Below are 14,566 nucleotides of genomic sequence, written 5' to 3'. Positions count from 1 at the left end.
TGTGACAGGACCGCACTGAAAATGCCACAGAGAGCTGTTCGGATCGGGCTCCTTTCAGGTCTGGCTTTGGGGTGGTCTCCATGCACACCGTCTCTTTGGTACCTGCTGGGGGCCTGCTCCTCTGAGAATGAGGCTGGTTGGGGGGCGGGGGAATCTCTCCTCTATATCTGAATTTAAAACTGAGTTTTGACAGATCTTCAGCGCCGTGTTTTTCCCCAAGCTGCGCGTCCCTTTCTGACCCACGTGCCCTGATGTGCAGCCTCGAGCTCACAGCTCTGCGCCGCGATGGGCACGTGAGATGGGGGGCAGCTGGGTTTGGCTGGCAGCGAAGCGCTGCGGTGGCATTGCAGTGGCTTCTGTGGCTCCATAAAACACGGTGAGACCAAGTGTGTGGCTGGCAGAACTAAACGCAGCACAGAGCTACCTGCAGGGCTGGCAGATCTCGTTGGTGTGCGATAACTCCTCAGCTTAAAAACGCGGTAAGCACAGAGCTGTTCTCCCTCCGTCTCCTGTCACCTGCCAGTCCTCCTGGGGCCCTTCAGCACATGTGGCCTAAGGTAGAGCTGCCTTCGGGTTTGGAGCTGGTTGGCAAATGAAATATAATGACCTTCTGTGATCTAACCTCACGAGCATGTAGAAGGGGCGAACAGAGGAGTGCCAAGGAAATCGTGGAGCCTGTGCCGTTTAGTGAGGGTGCGGGGCCCTTGCTGGGTGCTTCCTTTATGTAGCCTTATAAAATGAGAAAGGCTGCCGCGGTATTCAAGATTTATTTTTTCAGACATTACCATTTTTATTTCCTAAGATATAAGGAATAGCGGTGCAGCCCATAAAAGATCATCGGCGGAGTCGATTCTGTTGAAAGGTTGTGCATTATACCAGCTTCTGGGCTTTTTAAAGAAACTCATCATTATTCAACATTCCTGTTCTTGCTAGAGCTAGTCAATTAAAGCAAAAAAATGATTTGCAGATATGCGGGCAGATTAATGTTGCAGCTTAACTCCTAAGTTATTTCTTGTTTGTTTACTCATTTGAATATTTTTCACTTGCAAAAGTTCCACGTATTTTAGCACAAATATTGAATCTTGTAGAGCTGCCATGCAATGCTTGCTGCTTGCTCTGAAAATTTATTGTGCTGTCAAGGAGCCAAAGCAGGACAGAGGCATCGGCCGGGAAAATCCCAGCAACTGCCTGCAATCTGCAACAAGTGCAGATGCAATTGGAACCACAAAACCAGATTTATCCGATTCTTGTGAGCGGTGAGTAGGCTTCCACAGATGAAGATCATGCAAGCCACTCACTAACATGCACTGCTGCATCCAGTGCAAAAAGAGAAAAAAGTTTACACCAAAATGTGCCTAATCCATCTATCTTCATGATCTCTTTGAACCCAAAGCCGTTTGGTGGTTCTGTGATTCTATAAGAATGATGCTGAGTGGTAACATGTGGCTTTGGCTCCTACTTCTGCCATGAGCCAGTAGAAGACTTCAGCCCTCTGCTGGATTTTCCACCCTGTCTCTTCATATCCCCAGGCACGGAGTGGGATTTCAGCCTCCTGGCTCTCTAGGATGCTGTAAAAAAAATACTGCTCCCACACCTACCAAGTCTTCGTAGTGTTCCTCCCACTACAGAGAAGTGCCATTAACACGATTCCTTTCCATCCAGCATCTCCTTGGCAATTGCTTTGGGTTCCCTGATGCCTTGGGGGAGTCGTGGCTCACCAAAACCCAAAGCTCAGTTCTGCTGTGCATCCCCCGTGAGAAGCATCCTCTGGTTGGAAGAGGCCAAGCATGGGGAATCCAAGCAGTCCGTTTCCTTGCTGATTTTACCGTGTTACATCCTGTAGCATGTCAGGCAGGCTTCTTGTGACATTGTGGTATCATTGCAGCTTCCCACCGGGCTCAGTTCTAGTATGCTGAAAGGAGAACAGAACAGTGCCTACACGTGCTTTGTGCCTCCCGTCACCCCTGCAGCTCTCACCGAATGCCGGCGCAGTGTGCATTGTCTGATGTATGCTGTTGTGTGTCCTGGAGCAGAATAATTGCAAGTTTTTTGCTGTGAGGATCTGTTGTTAGACCTTCCGCACAAGTGTTTGAGCACTCAGTTATTTTTTTTTCCAAGGAAAACCACTGTTGTTTTTAACCAAAATCAACTGAAAACTGTTTAAAAACTGATGAGCTTTGGCTTTCTTTAAGGAAAGTCGATTTTCCGTTCAGATGTGTGCTTTTTGTTGGCCACTACCAGTTGAAACTGCTGTGTAACATTAATCTTACAGCAGAAAAAGAAGGCTGGCCCCTTTCTCTGGAAGGAGGGCAGTTCAAGAGTTTCCCCATTTCAACGTATGATTTCCCACAGTGATGTTTTTTCCACTTGAAATGTTTTGCCTCTTTAATGAGTTGCCATCATTTTGTACTTACTGCTGTTACAGGAGCCTGGGAGAGGCTCAGTGTGCCCCTCAGAGCACTGCCTGCCCCTGCCCTCCCATAGGGGTGGAGGTGCTCCCTTTGCTTTTAGGGTGGGAATGGAGTGGCCCTGTCTGCCTCCAGCACTGCTAGCAAGGCTCAAAGGCTGATAAATTTAGCAGTGGAACCTAAAATAAATAGTCCAGTTTACTCAGGGGCTGCAGTACCATCTTCAGCTCCCTGCTCACAGCATGTGCTCATGTGAAGGCGATGAGCTTCCCTTCTCCCATTTCCAAAGTCACTGCTACTTACAAACTGAATTTGGCAACGCAAGGTACTGCTAATCTCAGAGGAAAATGGTTTTTCTCCTCATTCCTGCTGTCATATTTCACTTAATAGCATGTTATTGGCTAGCTGGGATCCCTGTAATGGTGGTGCATGGCAACCGTGCTGCTGCAGAAGCAGGTCCTGCCCCACATTGCTGGTGGTGGGGAAGGAACCAGGAGAGCACGTGGCTGGAAGCAGGAGCTGGAGCATGGGCTCCGTGTGTGCAGCATTTCAGCTCGCTGTTTTGTTTCCTAATGTATTACTAATTTTTTTTCCGAGTTTGAATGTTGATGATTTGCTTATTTCAAAATATACCTATTTTTTGATATTGCAAATAGAATCATAGGGACATTAAGGCTGGAAAAGACCTCTAAGATCACCGAGGCCAGCCTTCAGCCTATGTCCACTGACCATGTCCTTACTCAGATGTTCTGGTAGTAAAAGTAATCGGACAATCACAGAATAGAATCGTTTGAGGGACCATTAAAGGTCATTGGTCCAATTCCCTGTTCAGTGAGCAGGGGAATAATAATCCTGAAGTCATTCTGCCACAGACAATGATTGTTCCTTTTTCTTGTCCGTTTTGCTTTCAAATAAATATTCTTGATATTTTTGGGGTAGTCTTGCAACAAGAAAGGGATTTCTGAAAATGACTTCTAACGGGTTTCTGGGACAAGGACAGAAGTTCAGCAAGAGCCCTGGGCAGCTCCTTAGCTGGCATCAGAAGCTGGAGGTGCTTCCTACAGAAGGAATGTCTGCTAGGGACCTATTTTAATACAACAACTGCAATAGGTGTGGATTCTTAACACTTTGCTAATAGTTAAGGTTGTTTTCTTTCAGATGCCAGTGGTATATTGTAAAGAAATGATCGATAAAGATACAAGGGAGGTTTTTTTTTGGGGGGGAGGTTTGCTGGTGTAGGAAAGGTGCTGTCTATCCTAATTAGCTCTGATTATCAGAAGCGTGATTCAGAAAGACACCTCGTTAGCACTGTTCTGCATGACTGCAGTGGTCCCAAGGTAAAATACCTTGCCTCTCTGGGGCAGAGGAGTCATAGAATCATAGAATTGCTCAGGTTGGAAAAGACCTTCAAGATCATCAAGCCCAACCTCAACCTAACCATACTACCCAAACTCTAACAACCCACCGCTAAATCCTGTCCCTGAGCACCACATCCAAGTGGTTTTTAAACACATTCAGGGATGGTGACTCCACCACCTCCCTGGGGAGCCTGTTCCAGTGCTTAACAACCCTTTCTGTAAAGAAGTTGTTCCTGATATCCAACCTAAACCTCTCCTGGCACAGCTTGAGGCCATTTCCCCTTGTCTGGTCAAGTGAGAAGAGACCAACCCCACTCTCACTGAAATCACCTTTCAGGTATTTGAAGTGAGTCCTCTTTGTCTAGTCTGGAAGTTTGGGTTGTGGCAGCTGCTGGTGGTGAGTGCAGTGCATTGCAACCTGAACTTTGCTGAGTGCCATGCTCAGTGCCAGCACGTACCTGGGGCTGTGCTGGGCACAGTGCTGCTGCCTCTGTCCCTTGGCAGCAGTCCTGGAGCTTGTCCCTTGGGCCAAGTGGTTTGGAGAACTTAGATGGTGCCTCATTTGGAAAGCAAATTTCCATGCAAATGGTGCTTCCCTCGGCACGCCACAGGTCACTGCCTGTGCGCAGGGCTGGTTTGTGAATGCACAGCTCCTGGTTGGCTTTGCGGTTCTGCTTCCATTTATATGTAGGAGTGCAAATGATTTTTTTTTCTATTTCCAAGGGTAACGTTTTCATTTCACTGGAATAAATCCATTACCTGGGGTTGGAATATCCATCTCCTCGCTTCGGCTGGAAAATTACCATTGTCTTCTTCACTGAGGTCACAGCCACTGTGTGCCTTAAAGCTCTCTGCCCATCCAGTCTAGGCAGGATGGAAACCTAACCTTAGGTTAGGTTTCACTCTGTTGCCTCCACATCAAACTCCATAGCGAAGTAAAACCACAGGGTTGACAACAGGAAATATTCCAGAAATACATTAATTCTGATCAAATTCATTTGGATGTTCTGCCTGATTAATGGGCAGTCTGCGATCTGTCAGACCCACGCTGCAAGAAGTTTTCCACTGCATCAATGAAGTGTTTTCGTTTTTCATCCATCTTGTCAGCGTTTTTAGGATCTCTCATCTTCACAAAATACAGCCCACGCTTTATTTCTTCATTTATCTGGGTATATGCACGCTTGCTTCCTGCGGGCCTGTGTGGAAACAAAGGGAATATTGTGTCAGATAATCTCAATTCTGCTCTGCACTGGTTTGCTTTAAACTGTAAAGCTATTTGTTGTTTATAGGTGTTACCTTTTTCTTCAGCTGGGTTCGTATTTGATTTGTATCTACCCAGAAAAATACAGTGTTCGTTTAGCTTATAAAAGTTACACACTGGGTTTGAGATGCTCCATTATTCAGCTACTTTGGGAAGTTGTTGGAGGCATTTTCATGGAGATGATGTCCTGCCTGTTTAAAGGGATAACGACAGCTGTAAATCACTTAAAAGTCATGAAGGCTGAATAATTTACCTGTCTAGTCTTGCATAGCGCTTCCACCACCATTCTCGTATCTGAGAGCATTTCTGCATGCTACCAAGTAAAGACTGAAAGGTCTGAGGGCTGGAAAAGGATGCAAGTGCATTGACTTGTGTGGGCTTTGCAGGACCTGAGGCAAAGGCAGTGCTGCAAGGCTCCGAGCGGAGCTGGGGGGCAGGTGGTGCTGCTGCTGCTTCCCTTAAGAGCAGCCTTGGGGCTTGGGGACTTCGGGGGTTTTGCAGATAGAATTTGGTGCTTTCACCTTCAGGGTTTGGTAGCTTCACCTTTAGGTTTTGATGCTTTCTTCATGTGGGTTAGATGGCTTCTCCGCTGGGGATTGGTGGCTTCTCCATTAGAGTTTGATGCTTTCACCATGGGAGAAGCCCTGCAGGCAGAGCTGCCTCCCAGCCATGCTGCTTGACACATGCCCTGCCATCACGGAGTTCAGGGGGCAGTTCGTTTTAGCAGAGCTCTGTCAAGGGCAGCTTTGTGTTCCTAGCTGAGTACATACACAAATCCCTTAGGAGGGAGCACTCCTCCAAGGGGTTTGCCGTCCTGCCCTTGCCACCAGACTGGCTGCTTCTCCATGGTTGTCATGAGGCTGAGTTGAATTTTTTTTTTTTTTGGTATTGTTTTCTTTTCTACCGTGTTAAATAAAACCAAGTTGGGACCTGGAAAGCTTAAAGCACCATTTCATTTTAGCTTTCAATTGCATATGAAAATAATCCTCGGAACAGCGAGAGGCGCCCGTAAAGAACAGCTGGTGGATGGAGAGATGTGGGAATAACGACTGCGGGGCGGGGGGTTGGAAATGGTGTAAGGCTGTGCCAGCATCATAATGAGCCCTGCAGTGCAGATGAATAGAGCGATCTTTCCCCAGCATGTCTCTGCATCCAGCGATCTGCTGGAGGCTGTGGCTCGGCCCTGCTGGCTCTGCTCGTGCCTCTCCCCTCCAGTGCTAAGCATGGCAGCGGGTTGCCCAAACGGCTGCGGTGCTCGAGAGTGATGTCTGAAGGAATAGCTCTTGCTACTTGTCCTAAAGCTCCCCAGCTTTGATGGGGCTCGCTCTTTCTGTTGGCTCCTAACACTGCCATCCGTTTGCAGCATTGATGAACCCTGAGCTGTATGCAGAGAAATACCCGCAGCGGATCCAGAATCTCCTTCCTGAGTCTCCGTTAGATTGAACTTCATTAAAAACTGGCTTTTCCTTTGTGAACTGTGGGCTTTCCGTTGCATGTTTTGTATTACCAGCTTACTCCGTGTGGCAGTGTGCTCCTGAGCAGGCTTTCTTTGGAAAGCATCCCTTTTTTCACTAGACGCGATCCCAACTTACACACTTAACAGAACAGGACATTGGCTGTGTTCTTGGTGCCTTCAAGCCTCAGCAGCAAGCCTATGGAGATCTGCAGAGCTGTAGATCTAACGTGACTGTGCAGGCTTCCTTTATGCTGAGCTTCAGAACAAATGCTACTGGAGAAAGGCAAAAGCCATTAAAACATCTGGCTAGCCATTATCTATGACACAGCAACTCTCTCTGTCTATGTAAGCAAGTTTCAGTTCGCAGGCTTCTATGTGTATTGTGCTGATATATTTACAAACGTGTTAATGAATCATTTTTTTTAAAATGAAAGCACAAAAGCCCCATTGCTAGCAGCGCAATGTGTAACATCTACTTTGTAATCTATGAAATACTTGCTGACGTGGCCTGGAAGACAGAACGCTGCCTCTGTTGGAAGGCAAAGAAATGCCACAGACTTTTCCTCAGAGTAATCTTCAGAGCCTGGGAATAATATGTCAAAGGCACTAGGAGAGATAGGCACAAAATAGAAATAAATAAACGAAAAGAAGCTGACTGCTTAGCTCAGCCATCCCGACTGGACAGGATACAAATGCTGTCAATAACTAAAGAGAAAAAGGAAAGAAAAGGACTGCCTTTTTAGGCCACAGTCACTCTGCCTTTGCGCCGCACATCCCTCAGGGAGTGAAGTAGGTGACAATATGTTTCAATCAGATATTGGAAGCGGCACTCGTTTAAATCATCTCAGCTCTGCTGGCGTTTTAGGCATGCGATGGGTGCAGGCCTCAGCCCTGAGCTGTGGCTGGGCTGCCCGGCTGTGAGGAACACAAGCCTGGTGGAGTCTGGTCTGAACGCTCTTCATCTTCATCAATGTGATGTCCTCGTTCCTTGCAGGGCAGTTGGATGAGATGGCCTTTGAAGGTCCCTTCCAACTTCTCTGATTCTATGAACACGTGCTGGCCAGTTCTTTACAGCAAAATGTTTCCTTTTTACACAGATCCATATCAATACTCAAAACTGCTGCTCTGGTATATGAGAAACAGAATGGTATGTTTTCTCCTGAACAGATCTTGCTGTAAAGACCACGGTACCATCCCCACTGTGAAGAGCAGCTGTCCAGTTAAAAGCAAACCAGCATCCTTGCTGCCACGTCTCTGGGTAGTGAGGGAGCCTTCGTTTTCCATTTTGTAATCCTTAAGACTTGAAAGTACTTAGGCTAAAAAATTCATTAAACTTTAATATAAAGCCTGTTTTAACTTCAGACTGTTTGCTTCCCAAAGATAATTGTTTAAGAGAATGAAGTGTACTCCCCGTGCGGCTTTTCCGTATATTTTTCAAAAACTAATACTAGAATTATAAAAGATAGGGATAAGTACAGCAAAGTAAATTAAATCAAAATGCTGAAGCCTTGGGGAAGAGCTAATGCAAATGAATTGAACACATATAAGCTCCAAACAGTGACAGAATAAGTTTCCTTCTGAGCATCATTATTCTTGGTAGATGCCCAGGACGCTCCCACCTTGGCTAGCTGCGAAGTCACGACCTTATGAAACCAAAAAACATAAAAATAAACTGTTAGCACAGGCTACTGTCATATATTGTAGTTTTTATCATTCCTTTCCTTTTCCATTAAAGTTATTACCTGTAAAAGCGTAACTCTGAAATGAACAACCAAAGTTAATTTTCTCTTTCTGTCACTGGGTGTCATCTGTTCGGGAATAGATGGAGAATCTGTATTTTAAAGACTGTTTTGACCTTAAAGGCAGGGGAAACTTTATTTAAAAGCTTTTTATAAGGGTAAAGTGTCTTATGAGTAAATAAACTGGGGGAAAGAGGAGATGAGAGCTGAATGCCAATGTGATGGAAGTCATTAGAGCAGAGCTGCCACGGAGAAGTGAACGGAATAACTGTTCATTCAATAACGTGCATCCCGTGGAAACTGCAAAACAAACTAAAGGAGATGGCATTATGAGGACTTGCGGACAAATTTTGAATGTTCGAACGTGAAAGAAGTTGCAAAAGCAAAAGGAGAAAATGATAGCAAAATCATCCCTTAAAATCTGATTCACACATCGCACGCATACAGCTGCCAGAGGGCTCCTGCCCCAGAACTCTCCAGTGCCTTCCGTGCTCTTCTCCCTCTCCCCAGGCTCAGCCAGGGATGCTGGGGCTGGTGGAGGTCTTTGGTCAGAGATCCTTCCACCACCCCTGTGTTGCGCTTCTTTGTACCCTAGTCTGTGTCTGGCGTGAAGCTGATGAAAACTGTACCTGCTTTTATGAGAATATTATGGTGTTGGCTGTCCGTGTAAAGTTAGTGGGTCTGAAGAGATTATGGATTTGGAAATTGGTATTACTACCGCTGAATTGGGAAGAAAACTTGGAGGGTGTAATTCTCCACGAGGAGAAATGACTGGACAATTGTAAATATTAGCAAATCGGAGTAGCAGTCTCTCTGAGGTCTGTAATAGATCAAGATTTAGAAGATGTCTGGAAGGAAGGGCCAATTGTAAGACAGGTCAGTTAGAGGAAAATACAAGGAGAGCCATGGAAGGAAGATACAGCTTGAGTAGCCAAATAGCTCTCCCTTACAAGAAAGTTGAGATCTGTCACATCATCGGCTCCTAAAATAGCTCTTATCTTTAAGCCAACAATTCCCTGCAGAGCTGCTGCCATAGGAGGCTATTAGTGAAGCTGGATAAGGTGGAGGAATTGTCGAGTGAGGGCAGATGGCGGCACTATTGGGTCGTGCTGAAATGGCAGGTGTCAGCCTGGAGAGAGAGAGTGATGGCATTTCTTACAAATTGATCTTCTTTCGTATTCTTCATTCTGTACCTGGGCACAAAGAGTAGTCACTCTCTGATGAAATTTTCTGATGACACCAAATTGGGGGATATTATCCATGGAAAGAAGGCTTGCAGTACTGAAGATCTGCAATTTCTGGTCTTCTGTTTGCTGCTATCTGTAGCAATACTGCAGTCTCTGTACCAGTTAAGGTTCTGTCCTGAATATTTGATACGTGATATTTGATGTACGAAGAGGAAGGCTCGGGCTGGGGTTGATGAGGCTGTGAATTGGTAGTTTCCACATCACTATCTTCTTCATTGCTTTTTGGAGTCTCAGTCAGGGGTAATTGTCCTCGGAGGGGTCAGTCTGCCACTTCACACCGTGCCATCGGGCCTGTTGTCGACAGTCTCCTGGCTGATGTCATTGCTCCTGCCTCTCTGCTTGCTGTGCTCCCAAATCTTGGTAGTCCTCCCACGCTCATCCCGCATGCAGCTGTAGATTATGTCACAAGATCAGTGAGAACTGCTGTGATGAGCGACAAACATGGTAGTGGGAGGCCATGAGCTACAAGCAGTGCTGTCCTTAGTGGCGGTCTCCACAGTTCAGCTTAATTTCTGTGTTGATCTGGATGTCTTTTCTAAGCAAGAGACGATGAGCGGCAGTACGCGTGTGCAAGTGTGGTTTCTCAATTACACGAGCTGAAGGAATCTGTTTACAGCATTCATTATGTAGGGAATTAAATATCAAGAGGCTGAAGGTTATTGGTATCTCTGATGGAGATACCAATCAATGAGAAACCTGAGGACACGATGCTCTTGGGGAGATAACGGTAAGAGAGCTCTCTCTGAAGGGAGCACAGGATGGACTGTGTGCAGACCATTCTCTTGCAGAGCTCAAGACGAATTTCAGATGTTATGCCTCTCAGACCTTTTAACACGGATGCAGAGATTCCACGCGCTTCACTGGCATGGGAAGCTTTTGGGGTTTCTTCTTTCTCGAGTGCTGAAAGTGGGCTGCGTTTTTCAAAGAGGCAGAATGCCTTGTCAGTGTTTGGCATCCAGTCGCAAACATGAGCACAATTCTTGTGTGTGTTACCTGCTCTCAAGAGTTGTGCCCCCATCAGTCTGCGCAGATTGCTCTTTTTCTTTTGCAGTGATTAAGTTATCACAAGGTAAATGAGAGAGTGAAGTTAGGCTTTTGTGTACACTGTATGTTGGCCGTATTTGTGTATTTTGCTGGAATCTGAAGTCCGTCGGAGTTTGTAACTGAAAATCTAAATTATTTAAAATGCAGTTTAATTCATGTCGTGAAAAGTTGACCCATTTTGTGCTTACTGGAATACCAAACCTACCACCTGAGCGGATAGAAAATATGATTATATGGCTCTGCTGGAGCCTGTGGGCAGCTGCTGGGGTGCTGAGCTTCTCCATGGACCCAACAGCAAAGTTGGGTCTGTCACTGAGCACAGAACTGCTGCCCTGGACCCCACACCAGGGCTGCTGTTACCTTGTGTACTTTGTCTCCACCATGTGAAGGTTTTTCCCTTCTTCCTCTTCCTCTTGCAGAAAGCCCCATGACTTGGAGTTTGGGGTCCTCTGTGAGGCAGAGGGCTGAGCCTCCTGGGCTGCACGTGCCTGTCCCGAGGGAAGTGACAGTGTCTGGGGACGGCTTTGGTTTCTCTTTAAGTATTCCACAGGAAACTCCAGTAAGCAGAATGAGTTGACGTGGTGCTCACATTCCTGTCGCCAGCAGCTATTAAACTGCACGTGTGTCATTACCGAGTTCCCCTGTGGATGCTCCTTGTGCTAACACAACCCCTGCTCTCTCCCTCTGCCCCCCGCAGACCCCCCCGCCGTGGAGCCGACCTTCCTGGAGATCCGTCAGGGCCAAGGCCGGAGCATCACCATGAGCTGCCGGGTGCTGCGGGCCTACCCGACCCGGGTGCTGACCTACGAGTGGCGGCTGGGCAGCAAGCTGCTGCGCACGGGCCAGTTCGACCTGCAGGACTCCACCGAGTACACCGTCAGCAGCCTCTCCCGCGACAGCTACGGCGTCTACAACTGCAACATCATCAATGAAGCGGGGGCCGGCCGCTGCAGCTTCCTCGTCACAGGTAGGCCTGGCAGCGTCTCGGTGCGCGTGGAGGTGATGGATGCTTCAGCTTTCGGTGCCGTTGGGTGATGCTACTGCTGCCTCATCTGGAGCGTTGCCCAAGATATGTCTCTCGAAGCAGGTCTGTGGCTTAAAGCTTAAAGGGTTGGGATCTGGGGAGACTGGTAATAAAACAGGAGACTCAGCTTCTTTCAGGGGCTCAAGGATGAAGTTTTTTATATGCAAAGCGCGAATGTCCTTCCTCCACGGACAGCTGTCCGTGTGCTTTTGAAAGAGTCTTTGGGAGAGCCATCAGGTAGCGAATTTCATCCTTTTGAAGTGTGCAGTAAGGCTTGAATTTCCTTTTCTCTATTGGTACACTCAGCAAGCTCAGAAACCGGGGCAGGGAGACTGCTGTCTCAAGCAGCTGCAAGCAGCCTAGGTACTGAGGGGTGTGGAAACGTGTTCCTTTTCTCAAGAGGCAAAAGATATTAAGGTCATTTAATACACAAGATCACAGGCTTGGGGCAGATGTGCAACCCCTGCCACGATCTACCTGTGCCCTGGATTTAGATATATCGTATATGTCATTTATATTCAGCATCCCCTATTGGATCTAAATGTTTAACAGGGATTTTAGACATGCAAGTCTTGGTTCTTCTTCTGTAGGGCATTAGTTACTATGAGTTGCTGACTCAGCTGCCTGATCCTGCAAGCACCCCCTGCATGCTGCAGATGCTGCTCGGGCTGAGGTCCTGTCATGTCAGCTTGAGGATCCCCATCCCTCTGTGCTTGTTCAGACTTTGTCTAACATCATAGGAGGAAATGAAGCATCTCTGTGAAGTGACCCATCTCTTCCCAAGGTCTGAAGTGGACCAGAGACTCCTTGTTCATTTCCAGGCAGTGCCCTGTGTGGGCCCTCTCCAGCGGTCAGCATGGGCAGCCCTGGCCTCCCTAAGGGTGCCAGAGCAGTAGTCTTGTTGCAGCTTAAAGTCCCTCCTGTTAGCTTCTTGGAAGGAATAGCAGGAAAAGAAATCAGCAACAATGACTTCAGAACATGTAAAGGAGAGCTCTCCTAGAAGAAGAAATATCCCATCTCAGGATTTTATTCGTGTTTATTGACCTGGTTCCAGCTACAGCCAGATCTAAGCCTTGCCCTTGTGTAGGAAAATGGCTGTTATTATCAGTTTCACTACTACCAGCAGAAAGAGCATGGGTTTAACCAGAGTGCCGCAGAGCTGTTTGGCTCCCTGGCCCTGCAGAGTCTCTTAAACTCCTCTCCAGGACCTCGCGCCTCTCAGGTCCTGGATGTCAGGGAAGACCCTCTGTATACATCCATCATGTTTTGATTCAGCTCCCCAGTATTTTTTCTAAACCCAGATCGGTTTTATCGGAAAAAAAAATACTCATGAGCCAGATGGATCCTTTTTTTCTCCTTTGGATGTGGTTGGTTGGCATCTTGTTGGCAGGGATTCCATTGGGGCCAGCACACGCAGCACAACTGCGGTGGGAATGCAGCGAGTACCCAGTGACGGATGGCTCTACCTCTTTCTAAATGTAATGAAGCCTTTGGCTGAATTATCATTCAGAGCCTGCATGGAGCTACTTTCACAGCCGCTGACTTCACCAGCTCTTTGGAGTTTTGTCCAGAAGGTGACTATCAAGGAAACCAGAGAAAAAGTCTTTTTCCTCAAATGCGTAAATGCAGTTCAATTTACTCTTCATCACTCTTTGGACCCAAAACTATAGAAACCTATTCTGAGGCAATTATTTTGCCAAGATTGGGGCAATCTGAGTGGCTTTCTGTGATTTATTACCATGCCAAAGCAAGGCACATAACTGAAAATTAGTACTAAAATGGTTTTATGATGCACTCTGTCTCGCATCCCTCCATGCGCCTTGCTCATTTTTAGTTCATCCCATTATGCGAATTTATGCTGTGTGGTTGCATTAAAGATGCTGAACGTAACCCTTTGGGTTATGACTTCTGTGTTTTCCTCGGTCCTTTAAGGTTAAAAGCCACATGCTCATATTTAGTAAATTTATTCGCCTACACGTGGAGTTGAAACTGCTCCTAGAAAACAGCAGCAAATGTATTCTGCTCCCAAGTCCCATGAGGACAGATGAAATTAAAGCACCGGGGAACTAAGCAAGCATAGAAAAAAAGTGATGAAATGGTAAAAATGAAGCTGTGATTACAGAAAAAAAATAGCTCCCTTTTTTGACACACACGCACACATACACAGAGGAAAATAAATAAATAAATAAATAACCCATGGCAGGAATCTGGCTGTAGCAGAGTGCTTTGGTGTGACCATGGGAGTCGTCCTAGCCCATTTTCAGTTGGTTTTATTCCCAGGGTTTCATGTGGAAGCAGAATGCTGCAATGCTTATGTTGCAAGGAATGCAGGGAGGCATTGGTATGCTAAGAGAAGGCTTTCCAGTACAGAGCTGAAAGCGCCCGCATGAAAAGATTTATGCTGGCCCTAGAATTCGCAAAACCTGTTTTTATTGCACTTGGGTTCTGAGCCAAATTTGAGAAGGTGCAAGCGAAATAAATCACATGTGGAAAAGAGGGTTGATTTATATCAGACGGGCCAACCTGAGGCAGATTTAACCTGCTACTGTCTTAAAAATAAATGAGAACGTACAAGCAAAATTGTGGGAAAGCAAGGATGAGTTCACACTGCTCACAGCTTCACAATCTATGTATTTTATTCAGTGGTTGATGGTGCACATCATGCCCAAAGAGCGACAGAAAGAACATTTCAGACAGCGGTGATTAAAACCCTGCCAAGAGTGGAAGCAAATTGAAAAGAAAAAGAAAAAAAGAAAAAAAAAAAAAGAAAAAGGCTCAGATGCAGAAAATGTCATGAATGGCAGCATCTATTCATGGGGCTTCATGCGTGTGGAGGAAGAATGGGGTACGGGGGGCAGAGCAATGCGTGCTGCTGGGCATCACAGTGCGGGCCCAGGAGCTGTGTCTGTGGGAAGAGGAGTTTGGGAAGAGGCACATTTGGGGATGTAAAGGGGTATGCACTCTTTCCACTGATTCGATCCGTTTCAGAGCAGGTCTCTGAAGTCTAGGTCACGCTGCTGCCTGCCTCA

General features: G+C 46.6%; 1 protein-coding gene across 1 annotated transcript in view; it reads left to right on the top strand.

The window, feature by feature from the left end:
- MDGA2 (MAM domain containing glycosylphosphatidylinositol anchor 2) overlaps positions 1-14,566 on the top strand; it is a 209,742-nt gene that overhangs the window by 136,021 nt on the left and 59,155 nt on the right. Inside the window, exon 9 of the mRNA XM_021403380.1 lies at positions 11,211-11,480. Coding sequence (XP_021259055.1) covers positions 11,211-11,480 — 270 coding nt within the window. The remainder of the gene's footprint in view (positions 1-11,210; positions 11,481-14,566) is intronic.

Source organism: Numida meleagris, chromosome 6 (assembly GCF_002078875.1).
Source record: "Numida meleagris isolate 19003 breed g44 Domestic line chromosome 6, NumMel1.0, whole genome shotgun sequence".
NCBI classification, from domain to species: domain Eukaryota; kingdom Metazoa; phylum Chordata; class Aves; order Galliformes; family Numididae; genus Numida; species Numida meleagris.
The sequence above is the reverse complement of the archived record's forward strand: the minus strand, read 5'-3'. Positions and strand labels throughout refer to the sequence as shown.